At 46.2% G+C, this 16,207-nt stretch overlaps 1 protein-coding gene across 5 annotated transcripts in view; it reads left to right on the top strand.

The window, feature by feature from the left end:
- Positions 1-16,207, top strand: part of MAST2 (microtubule associated serine/threonine kinase 2) — a 177,284-nt gene that overhangs the window by 32,341 nt on the left and 128,736 nt on the right. For all 5 annotated transcript variants that reach the window (XM_083157441.1, XM_083157439.1, XM_083157438.1 and 2 more), the window contains exon 3: positions 7,626-7,768. In XM_083157441.1, the coding sequence (XP_083013567.1) occupies positions 7,626-7,768 (143 nt within the window). The remainder of the gene's footprint in view (positions 1-7,625; positions 7,769-16,207) is intronic.

Here is a 16,207-nt window from a genome sequence, read left to right as displayed (position 1 = left end):
GAAACCTTTAGCCTAGGTGTGCCGCGAAAATATTTCTGATGCTTTGGGGTGCCATGATTCAAAAACTTTGGGAACCCCTGGTATAGCCACTATCCGCAGTGTAACAGATACAGTGTGATATGAAGGTGTTAATATGGGGTGGGTGTTGTCTTGCATAAATGGGGAAGTTATGGGACATGTTGTCTTGTAGCAACCATAAAATGTTATCTTCTATTAGGGTTTCATTGTAGATAAATAGCATCAAGCTGGTTCTGCTCTGTGGGAAAAAATAGCACAATAAATCATTGACCAGATGGGGTTGTGGCAGGAAGAGCTGTAATGTGGCTTACTGGAAGTGCTGCAAAATAGATGCCATGGTCTCTGGGTTCAGATGGGTTATGTTACTGCAGGATTATGTTACGTGTGAGTAGTATCTGGCAGTAATATAGTGTTTATAGTTATTGTGATTATCTGCCCTTGGGGGTGATTGAAGTATTTGTTTTCTGTGGCTACCACTAGGGTGGCGCAAAGTAAAGCCACTCAAGCGGGCTATTGAAATGTGCCAAGCGTACTGGGTGTCTATATGAATGAGTGACTATCTGATCTATTCAATTGCTACAATCAGACACCAAATAGCCCATGCAGGCACCATTTTTATCGCAACCTCCAGAAGTGCGAGAATAAAATGTGCGAAAGATCCATAGTTACGCGCCCATATGAGAACATTAGATGGGTTTGGCTACTTTGTGCAGCTGAACCCAGGGCTTTCAGTCATGTTAAAGAATGGGCGTCTGATAAGAAACAACAATTGAATAACTAAAGGCCCCCACACATTATTTTTTGACCGATATATTGGCCGATTTTTTTTTTTTTTTTTACCAATAATCGGCCGATTATTGCCGATCATTGGTAAAAACAGCCGATTATATTGGATGGTCGGAAATCGGACAATCTACCCAAAAAAATCGTTCTAGTGTGTGGCGGCCTTTAGATAGGAGCCTATTGGTATAGATGAGATGCATACGGTATCCCAGCAGAGAATCCTGACAGGGGCTCTGTATGTACCCTAACCTTCGCCACCTACCCTCCTAACCCTCTTGCTGCAGCCTAAACCCCCTTTGCAGTCTGACCGTAACCCTTCCTGCTAGGGGTATGGGTCATTGGGTCGATGCAATTTATGTCGACATGCCTTGGGGCAACCACTGAAAGTCGACAGGCCTTTGGTCAACACTTGAAATGGGTCAGCATAGCTAAGGTCGACAGGTTTCGGATTTTCTGCGTTAGGTCGACAGTCAAAAAAGGATTTTTGTAAGAACTTACCATCCCTTTCTCTGAATCCATCCTGGTGAACACAGCTCAACCATGGGATATAGGAGGGTCCGCAGGAGCCATGCACCTATGCTAAAGCTTTGAGACTGGCAGGCTCCTCCCTTCTGCATCCCAGCATTCCTCAGTTCAACTTCCAGAGCACACTAGGATACATTACTCAGTACAACGCCTGAACATATTAATATGTACAACCAAGTAATCATAACCATCATAACATGACAACACATGAAACGGCATTACTCACTCCAGGATGGATTCAGAGAAAGGGATTCGAACGGTAAGTTCTTACAGTAGCCCCATGACGCACAGCCCAAGAGAAAACAGCCGACCAGGTTGTATGAGCATTAATTCAACTTTAGTGTAGGCAAATGCAATAACCTACCTTAACCATCTAGCAACCAATCTGAAGCTGGCCACCCTCTCTTATGTACATTATACAGTACCAGTAACAAGTCAGTTTTACGAAACTCCTTCACTCTGTCCATGGAAACGCGCAGTGCGCGAACAACATCCAATTTCTTCAGTTTGTCCTTATTCTGAACCTCCTCTGGAGGACAAAACACCGGGAGCACAATCTCCTGATTTAAATTAAATTTGGATACCACTTTTGGCAAAAAATTTTGAACTGTTCTCAAAACAGCCCTATCTTCATGAAATACCAATAACGGAGACTTACCTCTGGCAACAAAGCCACTTTCTTTTGAAAGAAAACAGACAAGGCTGACAACTGCACCTTCAAGGATTGCAGGTTCAACCCAGTGGAAAATAAGGAATTCTAGAAGTCTAGAAACCTTAAATCTGATGGTGTGAACTTTCTGTCTCTCACACCACCTAATGTACGTCTTACAAACTATAATAATTTGCAGCTGAAACTGGTTTCCGTGCACTAATCATAGTACGGAGAACTGCCTCCGAGAAACTTTTTTTCTTCAAGATGGAGGTTTCAAGAGCCAAGCAGTCAAATTGAGCCGAGCTAGGTCCTGATGGAGAAAAGGACCTTGCTAGAGAAGGTCTGGTCGAAGTGGAAGACACCATGATGCTGTCGACAAGCTCAGTATGTTGGAATACCAAGACCTCCTTGGCCAATCTGGAGCTATCAGAATGATCTTTGCCCCTTGTGTCCTCACTCTCTTGAGAACCTGAGCCAGCATGGGAAACGGTGGGAAGACATAAGCGATGCTGAAGCACCACGGAACCATCATAGCATCCACTGCCCACGCCATCGGATCCCTGGTTCTCGAACAGAACTTGGATGTCTTACGATTGTGTCTGGATGTCACCAAGTCCACCTCTGGGAAACAATTTCCTGTAACACCCATTTTCCTTCCAGCAGGTCTACCCTGCTGAGAAAATCTTCCTCCACATTCCGAATCCCCGGAATGAACACAGCCGATAGAGCTGGAACATTTGCTTCTGCCGACCAGAAAATCCGAGAGACTTCCTGCATCGCCATCCTGCTGCGAGTGCCCCCTTGGTGGTTCAAATAAGCCACAGCCTTCAGAAACTCCTCCTCCTGCATAAGCGTCTTCCAGACTGCCCGCAGTTCTGGTATATTGATCGGCAATGAAGACTCCATGCTGGACCATAGACCCTGCAATCTCAGGTTCAGGGTTACTGCCCCCAGCCCCTGAGGCTGGCATCGGTTGAGACAACCACCCTGTCCTATGACTGAAGGGAGCGTCCCAACTGGAGGGATTCCAGATCTGTCCACCACAGTAACGAGTCCCGAGTCTCCTGAGCCAGAAGAACTGTCTCTCGCTTCATGGACTTCAGATTCCCTGACCAACTGGACAGTATATTCAATTGAAAAGGTCTTGAGTGGAACCTTGCGTACTGAAGGGTCTCGAAGGTCGCAACAATCTTGCCCAGTAGTGTTAAACACTGCCATACTGAAGGACCTGGCGACTGCAGAATGGCCAATACTAAACAGATGAATGCCCCTGGCCTTCGCCTATGGAAGAAAAACCTAATGAGGTGTGTATCCAGAATTACTCCCCAAAACTGTAGCCTCTGAGTGGGGCACATCTGGGACTTTGGTAGAATTAATATCCACCCATGGCTCTGCAAGAAATGAGTTGCAGCTGCTAGATTTCCTGCAACTTCTCTGCTGCCTTGAACAAGAGATCGTCCTAGTATGGGATAATTACAATTCCCTGGAGTCTGAGAGCTGCTGCCATAACCGCCATTATCTCCGTGAACACCCTTGGAGCTGTTCCAAGCCCAAAGGGGAGAGCCTGAAATTGCAGATGGAGGTCGCCTATCGTGAAACGCAGCAAAGACTGATGTTCTTTGCAAATAGGCGTCTTGAATGTCTATGGATGCAAGGAATTCTCCTGGCTACAAACTCAAGAGAACCGTCTCAGATTCCATCCTGAAGTGGTCTACCCACAGGTGAAGGTTTAGTGATTTCAGGTTCAGGATAGGCCTGAAAGAGCCGTCTGGTTTGGGGACCAAGAATATAATGGAGTAAAAACCCTTCTTCCTTTCCTGCCGTGGTACCGGAATCACCACACCCTTCTCTAGGAGAGACTTTGCCGCCCCCAAAAGGACATTTCTCAAGCGCGCCTCCCTTGGCAACGGGGTAGGAAGATATCTCTTTGGAGGATTTCCTTTGAGACTGATCCTGTATCCTTGAGAAACAACACTGAGAAACCAAGGATCCTGGGTGGATAGAGCCCAAACGACCTGGTATAGCAGGAGGCGACCCCCACTCTGTTCCCAGACTAGGAGCCCCCAACCCATCATGAGGAGGGCTTCTCCTCACCCTTGGCAACCTGCTTTTTTGCGAAGGCACCAAAACCAGACTTGGGAGCCTTTCCTTTTCCTGATGTAAATGTTCCTCTACCAGACTGCCCTCTGGTGGAAGCACCCTCCCTAAAGGAGGGATGAAAGGACGAGCGAAAGGCAGCAATCTTCAAGCTCCGTGTTTCGCAGCAGTTGTGGGAAGAAGAGTGCTCCCTCCCCCCTGTGGCCTGTTTGATAAGGGATTCAAGTTCTGAGCCAAAAAGCAACTCTCCCTTAAAAGCCAGTGCTTCAAGAGACTCTTCTCCAGCCTCACAAGTATATTCAGCCACAGCCTTTAACTTTTCTTTAACTTTACTGCCAAGGCAAACGCTTCAGAATCAGGCTGAAGCAGTGAACACAGGGTGTTCGCCCAAGCCATCATGGCCTTAGAGACCCAGGCTGGTGCAATGATAGGCCTTAAAGTAAAACCAACTCCTTCAAAAACTGCTTTAAAACAACCCTCCAATTTCTTATCCACGGGGTCTTTGAACGCAGCACCCCCTGGACAGGTAACGCTGTAGTCTGAGCCTAGCCACTGGGGCATCCACAAGTGGAATCTTTTCCCCCAGTTTTACATGCTCCTCCCGGCATAGGATACAAGCTCAAAAACCTATTTGACATAAGGAGTCTTTTATCAGGTGTTTTCCATGCTCCCCCCAGCAGCTCTTGCATGCCTTCATCTGAAGGAAAAGTGATTGAGGGGGTTATTCAGGTTGATTCGCAAGGCTGCGAATTCACAGTCTTGCGAGTCCACCAAAACCCCGCCCGGCAGCTTCACCCGACCAGCTGCGAATGGATGTTTTGCATAAACATCCATTCGCATGGCTCGAGTAACCGCCCATGTCTTCGATGGTCACCGACCATCGAATGATGTTTAGCGTGCACGCCTATATAAGTGACTTTTCAGTCACTTACATTTGCGTGCACGCTGGCGCGGATATGGGCGGGCAGCTGACATCCGGTGATATCAGCTACCCGCCCCCACACCAGCGTCACTGTTCTCATGGAAACGCCCATGGAACGCTGAGCGTTCCCATATGCTAATGGGGCAGCCCGGCGCCCCCGCCCATCTCCGCCCTCCCCACGCCGCCATGGGTGCGTGCACTCGGCGAAACGTAAGGTCGCCGTGGGTGCACGCACCATACGCCTGCACATGCGCAGATACCCGCCTGCGCATCTGCAGACGGCCAACATCGGAACTGAGTGCGAATGCACGCAGAGCTGAATAAGGCCCTGAGTCTCCACTGTTTCTTAAACACCCCTTGTTGGGGTGTCTTATCCACATCAGATAGATTTAATACCTGTTTAACCGCCAAAATCAAATAATCAATACCAGGGACAGAGGATTCAGTCTCTTCCCTCTGATCCCAAAACATTTCCTCAACACACACTCCTTCTTAATAGTCTACATTAAGAAAGCGTGGTGTGGATAAAGGGTGTCTGGGGGAAACCTCAGGATCCTTAACATAAAGGTATTCATTTTGTGCACACTCTGTAACAATACAGGGTCCCCCTGAGAAAGGGGAATAGAGCCAACAAAAGGTTGTGGGGATGAAAATGGCCTAGGTGATCTAACCAATTCATCCCTCTGTCTATCTAGAGCCTGTACCAAGGCAGACACAGACCTTCCCAGAGCAGCTGCCCACGCAGGCTCAGGTTGCTCAGCCCTCTGGGCTTGTGCCCCACTGGGTACAGATTCACATGTAGGGCACAAATCCCCATGGTCCATCTGTTCAGCAGTTAATTTTACCCCGCAAAACTTGCAGTTAAAAACTTAGCTGTCTGCTGCTGTAATGGATCCTCAGTGGTCACCGGGGAAAGCGCTGCCTCAGAAGAAACTGTCACTCTCTTTGCAGATAGACATCTCCTTCCAGCTCCGCACAGTGTGGGAAGAGAAGGTGCCAGAGCAGAGTGAAGGAAGAGACCAAGTCCCTGCTTCAGCGGGGAGGGGAACTTTTTTTGCGCCCTCCCCCTGTAAGCTGCTCCTACCAAGTGTTTCTACTGCCTTCCAGTGTTTCCCACTTGGAAGCGCCCAGCTGCGCTGAACTCCTGTCACAGGATTCAACACCAATGGAGTTCAGCCTGTAAACCCTTTTCAAGATGGCGGCCGCCATTGCGTGAATTGTGAAGCCTCACACTGCGTCCTGCACTAACTAGGAGAATATATTAATAAAAAAACAAACCCCTAGCTACCCTTATACATGGCTGCTTCAGCAGCCCTTCAGCATAGCACCCACTCCGGTGCTATGAGGAATGCTGGGATGCAGAAGGGAGGAGCCTTCCTGTCTCAAAGCTTTAGCATAGGTGCCTGGCTCCTGCGGACCCTCCTACATCTCATGGTTGAGCTGTGTCACCAGGATGGATGAAAGAGAAAGGTCAATATGAGTTTTTCATGCTTTTGTTCCGAATCTTGACACAGTTGACATGTAAACAGTCTAAGTCACGGGTCTTCAAACTGTGGCCCTCCACATGTTGTGGAACTACATGTCCCTGCATGCCCTGACATTTTTAGCATGCTCTTATAGGAAAAAATGTGGCAATGCATGCTGGGACATGTAGTTTCACAACATCTGGAGGGCCACAGTTTGAAGACCCATGGTCTAAGTGTACCACGTCCCATCGCATGGCTCGCTGCGCTCGCCATGCTTCGGGCTCGCTGGACTCGGCACACTATTCTAGTCTCCCTCCACACCCTAGTGGATGGTAGGGCATGAAATACCGCCTGTGGGCTCAAAAGAAGGGGAGAAACTCATGTTGACATTTTGACTGTTGGCCTAATGACCATATCCACCTGCTGGTGCCTAGCCCTAACCCCCGCTGGCCGCATCCCATAGACACCCAGCAGGGGAGGGGAAGGGAGAGCAGCACAATTGAATCGCCCCAATTATTGCTTCATTTAGCTCATTAGCTGTGGGGGGTGATGTTTCTTGCAGCCTCCAGAGGTGCAGTTAGTTAAGTGCTAATGAATGCTGTATTTCATTGGCTGGAAAGATCACCAGGTGCCCATGTGACAGCTGCCTTTATGTACTGACCGGCGGTGGCTTACTTGATGTTTTTTTTTTTTTTTTGTGTGTGACTTTGGGGACTGTACAAAGATGAGTGAATAAAGGTTCTAAGAAACACCCGTAACACCCATAGCCACTCATTTCAGTTTTCAACCCATTATAATTCCATAATCTCATTTGTAGTCTAGATTTAAATTTTCAAAACTTTGCTTTTTTTTTTTTCCTACTGCAATGTATTAAGCCACAGGTTCTCAAAGTCGGTCCTCAGGACCCCACACAGTGCATGTTTTTACAGGTCTCCTCGCAGAATCACAAGTGAAATAATTAGCTCCACCTGTGGATCTTTCAAAATGTGTCAATGGGTAATAAAGGCACCTGCCGGGTGGCCTGGAAAATGAGAACCGTGTGGGGTCCCGAGGACCGAGTTTGAGAACCACTGAATTAAACGTCTATGGAGTGCTCTAAGTTGTGGTATTGGTTCCGCAGTAACTTGTATCATGAGTAACTGAATTCTGCATTCTCTTAAAGGGAAACAACTGCTTCCACTATCTAACAGCGTGCACGGCGGAGTGGCCCAACTAACATGGCAGCCTCCCGGAGAGTCGTCCAATCTGGTCCGGATGAGGAACCAATCACTTGGCCAGTCCGCACCTTCTCTAACTGCCGGCCTGGTAAGTTTACTACCTTCTACAGTACCCCAACTGTTTTATGTCCCCTTGTGCTCCTCCAGCCTATCTGGATGACTGAAGGGTTGCAGACCCCTTGCGCTGTAATCCTCTACCCAGTGGTTGGTTTATCTCTCACGTAGTTAAGGGATCGGTTGTCATTATTTAGATGCTCTCGATTAGTTTCTCCTGTTTTCTCACAGTGTCAAGTGTGCTACAAGCTGCGGTTCTGGGTCTCTTGGCTGCATGTCTTCACTTTCCCTTATATCAGCCCTACTGGAAAACTCATTAGCGTGAATTTGGCCTGGGCACCGCAATTGGCGCTGGCATTTCGTCTCCATGTCACATCTTGGTTTTTGCATTATTTATACAGATTATTTTTTCACGTTCTTAGCAGTAAGTGGGGTGTGTAGCCTCCCTGTCCCGGTTGAGGACTCACTTGAAGTTTAAGCTCCTCTCAATATGTTTAGAAACGTCCGGCACTGCATTCCTGGACACAACCAGCAGCTCATTAAGGGCCAGCATTCTCTCCGTGCTGGACTTGATGGAGTAACTGTGGGGATTCCTGCCAGCAGCTGGCTGTCCGGGCCAAGTGAGGAATTTAGTGTGATTCCAGAGTCTCCCTGTATCCAGCTGTGTTTAACTCATGAGTTTTCCAGAGATTCTGCTAACAAACAGGACAGTGTGAACCTAGGGGCCCAGGCTGGTCATTTCCCAGCTCTGTTATTCCCTGATGGTACAGTCCCTAGAACACGAGAGAGACTTCTTTCCCTGCCTGACTGGGTGGATCCAAATCTCAAAGGGCCTGATTGGTGGCTCTCTATTCTTTGTGTTTTGGGATCCAGTATGACTGACCTATTGTCTCCTTTGTAAAGCGCAACGGAATATGTTGCGCTATATAAGAAACTGTTAATAAATAAATAATCATGCCCATGGTGTCATGTTTAGTCTGAGAAACTAGTGTCAGATCTTTATTTGGTTTCACGTGTTGTGTGTTTTGTTTATCTCTTTGTCAAAAGGAAAATGTGGTGTTGTATAGAGGAAAACTAGAGTTTAAGGCTTTGATGCCATCTAGTGGCTGTTCAGAGTATCATTCCTGCATTTTGTAATACTGTACACAAATTTCCAGTTTTATTGGTAGGCTTTTCCACATGTTGTTTATTATTATTTATGAAGTTATTTATATAGTGCACACATATTCCGCAGCGCTTTACAGAGAATATTTGAACATTCACATCAGTCCCTGCCCCAGTGGAGCTTGCAATCTATATTCCCTACCACATGTACACACACACAAAGAGATTCTAGGGTTAATTTGATGGGAGCCAATTAACCTGCCAGTATATTTTGGATTGTGGGAGGAAACCGGAGTACCCGGAGGAAACCCACGCAAGTACGGGGAGAATATACAAACTCCGCACAGTTAGAGCCATGGTGGGAATCGAACCCATGACCTCAGTACTAACCATTACACCATCCGTGCTGCCCAGTCATATCCCCTGGCCTTTGATATGTCAAATCATCAGGTTTTCAATCTCAGTAGTATTCAATTTAACCACTGTAATCCCTTCCCCAAATCATGTATCGTAAATGCAGCTTTATTATCGCTGTGTAAATGTGTGTGTTATTGGTGTACTGAATAATACTTCATCTTCATTGTAGTACAATAGTCCTGATAAATGCCGTGTTAAGGTTCTGGATGTGTGTTCTCAGCACTGCAGGTATATCATGTATGTAAATGCCCAAATTAGAAATAGTTTGTATATCTGTTCATTCATAGTGGGTCATGATCCTGCCCATTGTTATACTAGGTCAGTGGTTCTCAAACTGTGGGTCCCCACCTTCTCAGCATGGGGTCGCGGTTCCATGTTGCTGACCATCAGGCTGATGACTTTTCCAATCTCAGTCAGTGATTCAAGGAGTCTAAAATAACAGACAACTCAACAGATTTTTCAGACTCCTCCCATCATTTTGTGCCTCCACAATGCTGCCATGTATGAGCTGTCTGCTGTCCACACATGTAACTGCATGTACCTTACTGGGGTCCTGTAATTGTTTTTATTGTCTCATGGGGTCCCAGAACAAAATAGTTTGAGGACTCCTGTACTAGGTTGTATTGTCTCCTATAACCTAAATTCACTGTTGGCAGAAGATCAGCAAAAAGCGATCTTAACCATTTTATTGTTTTTGGACGGTTTTGCTTTGCTAGTTCATGTAGTTCGTTCTCTTCTGTACAATGATTCATACATCCAGCAGGGGGCAGCAGTAGACAATTAATTTTTTTTTTTTCTTCAGTCTACAATAAACTACATGATTGTAATGTCAGGATCCAAAATTTACAGTAACGCTGGGTACACACTGGGGCCATATATCGTTAACAATGTTTAGTGCAAATAGTCTAGTGTGTACGCTAAATGTCATTAATGAGGCACGCTTCCACGCGTTGTTTAACCCTTTGAGTGCCAAGGGAATTTGTCAAAATAGGTGTGAAAATTGGCAAGCAAACATTTTTATTCATCATAATGACCTGGAATGTTTACCTTTTTACATAGGAAAGGTTTTATTTGAATTTATATAACAAATGTGAGCAACGCCGGCTTTTTTAGCAGATATTTTGCACATCTCTCACAGAGATCTTAGCACTCAAAGAGTTAACAGCCCACCCTGTCGTCTGGATATGCAGCCCAATGTTAAACATCTAGTTGACAATGTATGTATGGAGTGGGTTTGTGGGTCACGTCAATGTCCGATCACATTAACAATATCGGTCGGTGTTAATGCGCTATATAGTTCCCCCGCAGCAGCGCCAATATAGTTAACAGTATCCGGGAATCACCCAGTGTGTATCCAGCATTAGAAAGTTGATGAGCGGTTGTATCTTGATATGGTCTACAAAAAAGACCAATAAGGTAACTTGTCTCACTCAGACCTACACTGCAAACAACCCTTAATGCTTATTTGTAGGATACCACACATCCCATAGTGCCGGACAATCTTAAGCTGGCCGGCCCGAGTGCATGATTTGCTGCGTCCGATGCATTGTGTGTGTTTATTGTGCACATCGTGAGGTAAGATGACGATCTGATGTGCGGGCCCGTTGGTTGTGGGGTGGATCTCATGATCTCACGTACTGCACACATGATCTGAAGGTGCTGCTAATGACCAATATGCTGGCAGTTGCAGATCTTATGTGAAATTACACAGGTAAGATCTATTGTGTATCTGGGAAGCTGCCGTGGAGTTCATGGGAACACGAACCGGATCGGATGCTGGTCTTCCAGATGTATGGCCGGCATTACAGATGAGATACATGCGGATATAAAACTTCATAACCTAGGTATAAATGCAATTACGCATGCATGTGAGGGAGACAGGATGTACGAGGCAGATAGATGCGAGTCAGAGGTTATGGGGCCTACACACTTTTTTTTGCCATTTTCTAAGTGATGGGAGTAGATGACTACATCGCTGGGTGTAGGAGTCGGGGATAGCGGTGCGCTGCACGGTTAAATAATGACCATGGAGCATAAATCGACTCGTGGCCAGTGTTCTCTACCCGAGGAAAGCGGGCGCTGACAGTTCGCTCAGCACACAGCGCTACACATCGCTGCATTGTATGTGTGCGCCGAGCAACGCTGTGTGCTGCATGATTGTATGTGTGCGCCGAGCAACGCTGTGTGCTGCATGAACTAGCATCGCACTAATCGCTCTGCACACTCGCTATGTGTGTAGGCCACAGAGGAGTGAAATACCGCAACCTCTCACCTACATCGTCACCAGTATATACACCCTTTGTTTTAGTAATCTGTGATCTATCCTGCTGCTCTGATATTGTTCTCACTGATCAGAAGGTACGTATTCTTCTACATAGTATTACATGCCTCGCTGGGCGTAGGTTACACACATGATATGTCTGCCACACAATGGTGGTACTCACTGCTGTGCGCCTTTCCTCTCTCCTAGCGCAGTAGGTGGCACTCGGGGGGTAATGGCAGAGCGTGGTGGCACTCGGTGAGAGACCTCTGTCTGGCACTTGTCTAGCACTGCTGGAGCACGATGTACTGGGGATAATGATGCGGAGGAATCCCAGGCTGTTGCAGCTTGTCCTTCTCACTAACCCTAATCTTTCTGAGAAATGGAAGACAATCACTGTACACTTCCAATTAAATTCCAGTCACATGTTTATTGCTGATTTCTGAGCAGATTAAACCCTGATGAAATGTTGGGCACACCGTGCACTTGCTGTGGTTTAAGCTAATCTTCCAGCGACTTGTCGGGAATGAAGCACAACTTTTCATAACTACCATCATTGCCAGATTAAGGGCAACATGGGCCCGGAGCTGGCGTTTATAAAGGGCCCATTGTGTGCTACTGCGGGAGGTGTAATGGGGGTGTGTCTTGGGGAGGAGGGGGGGGGGGATGACCTGTGCTGTGAGGTTGTGGCCTGCATTCAATCACCCGCTCAAATCTGCTTATATTGCAATGTGAAAGTCCATAAAATGACAACCAGATAATACAAAGTATCAGTGATCACTATAATACAGAGAAAATCAGTTACTAGAATATAATAGTGTTCAGTCTAGCACCCGCCATCTTTGAAAACCCATGGAGTTCCTCCTCCCTGCCTGGGGTGTCGCTGTCTGCTGTAGTGCTTCTAGCACAGTGTTGTCTATACATCAGCACTGATATGCAAACCAGACCTGTGCTAGAAACACCACAGCAGACAGCGACACCCCAGGCAGGGAAGAGGAACTGCATGGGTTTTCAAAGATAGCGGGTGCTAGAATGAACACTATATAATACATATTGGTGACTGGCATGTAATACAGCCCGGACAGAATCATATAGGGGCTTTGAAGGATGGCTGCAGGCAGCCTGTGACAGGAAAAAGATTTTCACCCATCAATGCTGTCATTATGCTTTGGCGCTATTTTAATTGGGGGGCCTGGAGCTGCAGCTCCGCCCACCCTATTGTTAATCAGGCCCTGACGACCATTCTCTTCCTGCATTATGGAAGTGTTCTACTACTGTCCTTGCGCAGTGATTCGTTGGCTGTGAATCATTGTTGGCTATGATTGACTCCTGCTTACTCCAATCCCACTGTCTCTCTGATAGGCACAGACAGGACACCGGTCTCTAACCTGATGCGTTTGCTGTGTAGGAGTGAGAAGTGCATTAAGCTTTCATTTAATTTCTTATGCCTTTAGTGGTCATTCTGGGCAGCAGAACATCAGTCATTTTGGGCCTTGTTGAAGTTATATGAACACTTGACTTCTCTTATAATATGGTTTACCATTAAAATGCTTTAAAATGCAGAAAACGAAGTAGGCTTTCAGTGCTTGTTATGGACTCAATGTGAACACCTGGTTGCTATGGACTGTATAATGTACACCATTTGTTGCTATGGACTGAATAATATGTCCACCTGGTTGCTATGCGCTGGGTGATGTGAACACCTAGTTGCTATGGATTGCACACTTCTCCTTATTAAAGGCAATTCTACTTTTTGTAGAATCTTTTTCAATTTTTACAGCATATACTGTATATCCGACACCTATCTAGATACTTGTGAAATCTGTCCCTTCGACAGAAGGAAACCAGAATACAGGATCCTGCGTGCCATTTCTTCATTATTACTAGCTTTCATTCAACATCATGAATAAGTTTACTGATGGAATCCAGTTACATTGAGGACTCCTCTTCATTGATTTCACATGGATTTCCCTGGCAGCACCATTATATAGTTGAGGGAGCCAGAAAGGTCCTGATGCAAAAGTTGGAAGTAAACCGCGCTACATTGCTCAAAACTATTCTATGTATCTAGTGGGGACTCGAGTTCGGCTCCAGAATTCTACCTATAAAGAGGGCAGGACTGTTCCTTCACCTCTGGTTATTGTGGTACCTACCTGATTAATTCTGCTGATCTCTTTGGGGCGTCATCTATCAGCTTATACCCTTTGGGACTTGGTCCAGTTACTATAATAAAAAAAAAAACACTGTCTACTGTACCTATATCCCAGTGATGTTGAACTACACATCACAGCATACCTTGCATCAGTTTTGGCATGGCCAAATAGCAAAACTGCAGCAGGGTAGGCTGGGATGTGTAGTGTTAAGGTTAGCCATCACTGATAAAGCCTCTCGTCCTACAATTCCTTGTCTCCTTTTTTAAACACTTTTACTTGGTAATTTCTCACCTCTGATGTCATCAACTCTCCTCTCCCTTCACTCCAGCCACCACCCCTTCTCCGTTAGTATTTCCCTATGCCCCTCTTCTCCTAAGATCCAGCTCACTGGGTGAAGTTCATTAGTTTCTCCTCCTCCTCCTCCTTGGACTCTCTTCGCTCTTGCCCTGTCCAAGCTGTTCCTTTGTAAATCAAATGTCGTCACTACTGCCCTGGAATTTGTTGTTCTGGCTGACACCATCAACCTATGATGTACCCAAATGTATAGCCTAATCTGACTGGAGGGAATTGCACACTTTCTGAAATTCTCACCCTTCAAAGTTGTTTTATCATCCTGTAACTGCACTCCTTTACTTTTGGTACAAGTCACTGAACAAATCTCGCAACCATTTTTGATCCCTCTGCACTCTTTAGTTGTGATAAAATTTATGCAATTCCAAATCTGTGATGCTTTTAAATTTCTCCTCTTCAGTGAAGCCTACCATCACTCTTGATCTCCAGCCTCTGCACTATCTATCTCTGTTCCCCTCACCACTATGGTAACCTGGGGTGACTTGTGTTTTTGGTGGTCTGAAAATTATTAAAATTCAAATTGGTCAGTGTAATGAGCAAAACTAGTGCTTGCGGCTTACCTTTATAATATATGTGGCCCAACATCAGCAAGGGTGTGGTATGGGGCTCCCAACAGTGGGGATCCCGACAGTCAGTATTCCAATGCCGGGATCCCGGGGGGCAATCGCAAAGAGACCCCTTGTGGGCCTGGTGGCTTGCTACGCTCGCCACAGTTTCTATTCGTCCTCTATTGGGGTCGTGGACCCCCACAAGGGAGAATAGCCCCTGTGAGTCGGGATCCCCCCTGTTGGAGCACCGACAATCAGGATACTGACTGTTGAGATCCCCACTGTCTGTGCATCATCCGGCGCCCCATCAGCAAATCCTCTCTCACCACATAGCTAAAGCCCCATACACACTAGGTGATATTGTTCACAATATCATTTAGAGAGGGCTTTCCGAGTGATATTGTGGACAATATCCCCTAGTGTGTTACACTCTGTCATTAACGATGCGAACTCCTCTGCGTCGTTAACAGTTCCCTCCCTGCATGTCCGGACGAGGAAGGTCATCTTTTAGGACGGCATGGCCGTCGCTCCCCTCCCAAAGCCCCCCCTGCAGTTGCTCACCTCGGACACGGCATCGGCATGTGTGTATGCGCTTGGTGATCCCTCCCCCTTAAAACGCCGCCAATATCGGTGGCAGGGGGCATTGGCAAGTGTGTGTTGGGCTTAACCCTAGGTATGACCTATAAACACCATTGACTTGAATTTAATTTTAAGAATTTTTTTTCCCCCTAAATTTCTCAATAATTCTTAAGCCCAGGAGTGCTTATACTCAAGGTGCCGTGATTCAACAGAGGGAACCACTGTCCCCTAGTCTGTGTAATTTTTATACCGATGCAGTTTGTGTATGTTGTACCACTGTGTACAACACCGCGCAATTCTTGTGTTACCATATCATTCAATAGTAATAAGTGTTCTAAGCAGATGCTTGCAGTGGTACAGTACACCGCAGAGAACAAGGAACGTCATAATACATCTCCGCGATAGGGAACCGCATTCTCTTTGAGTGCCTGACATTCACAATTATGTGCTAGAAAAATATCATTTGCATGGAGTTTCCCTACCATCACAACAAAAACCATTGCCGAATTTTATAGAGGGGTGCTACAAATATTAGTTACTTACACGTCCTAATTTGAAACCATCTTGGTCAAGTTTATACAGTAGGTTGCAATTTTGTCATTTGGAATAAAATCAATATCATGTTTAATACATTTACATTGTTATTTAGCGTTGAGCAGGGCTAAAGGTGGCAGGGTTTACGCACCAGATCCTTCCCTGAGTACGCAGTGGTTTCTCTGGTAGGGTCTAGCACACAGAAAAACTGCTCCTGAAGAAGCTGGGAGGTTAATACCAGGGAGCCGACTGTTTCCTTGCAGTACTACCATAGAAGGTCAATATACTGTATGGACATTATGGACCTTAAATTCTCCTAAACAAAAGCATTTCCATCCTTCACATCCAAAAGAGTGTCTGAGGCGGAGACAGACTTGCCCAAGAGGAATTGGCCAACTCCATTCTTCATAGTCAAACTCTGATTTTTGGGACTAATTGGCTACCTGGTAATAACGCGCTGCTATTATTGCTGTTGGAGATACCACAGTCCAGACCAACATATCTGTATGGTAGTATGCTTGTTATCA

This window comes from Crinia signifera, chromosome 8 (assembly GCF_055691185.1).
Source record: "Crinia signifera chromosome 8, ASM5569118v1, whole genome shotgun sequence".
NCBI lineage: Eukaryota > Metazoa > Chordata > Amphibia > Anura > Myobatrachidae > Crinia > Crinia signifera.
The sequence above is the reverse complement of the archived record's forward strand: the minus strand, read 5'-3'. Positions and strand labels throughout refer to the sequence as shown.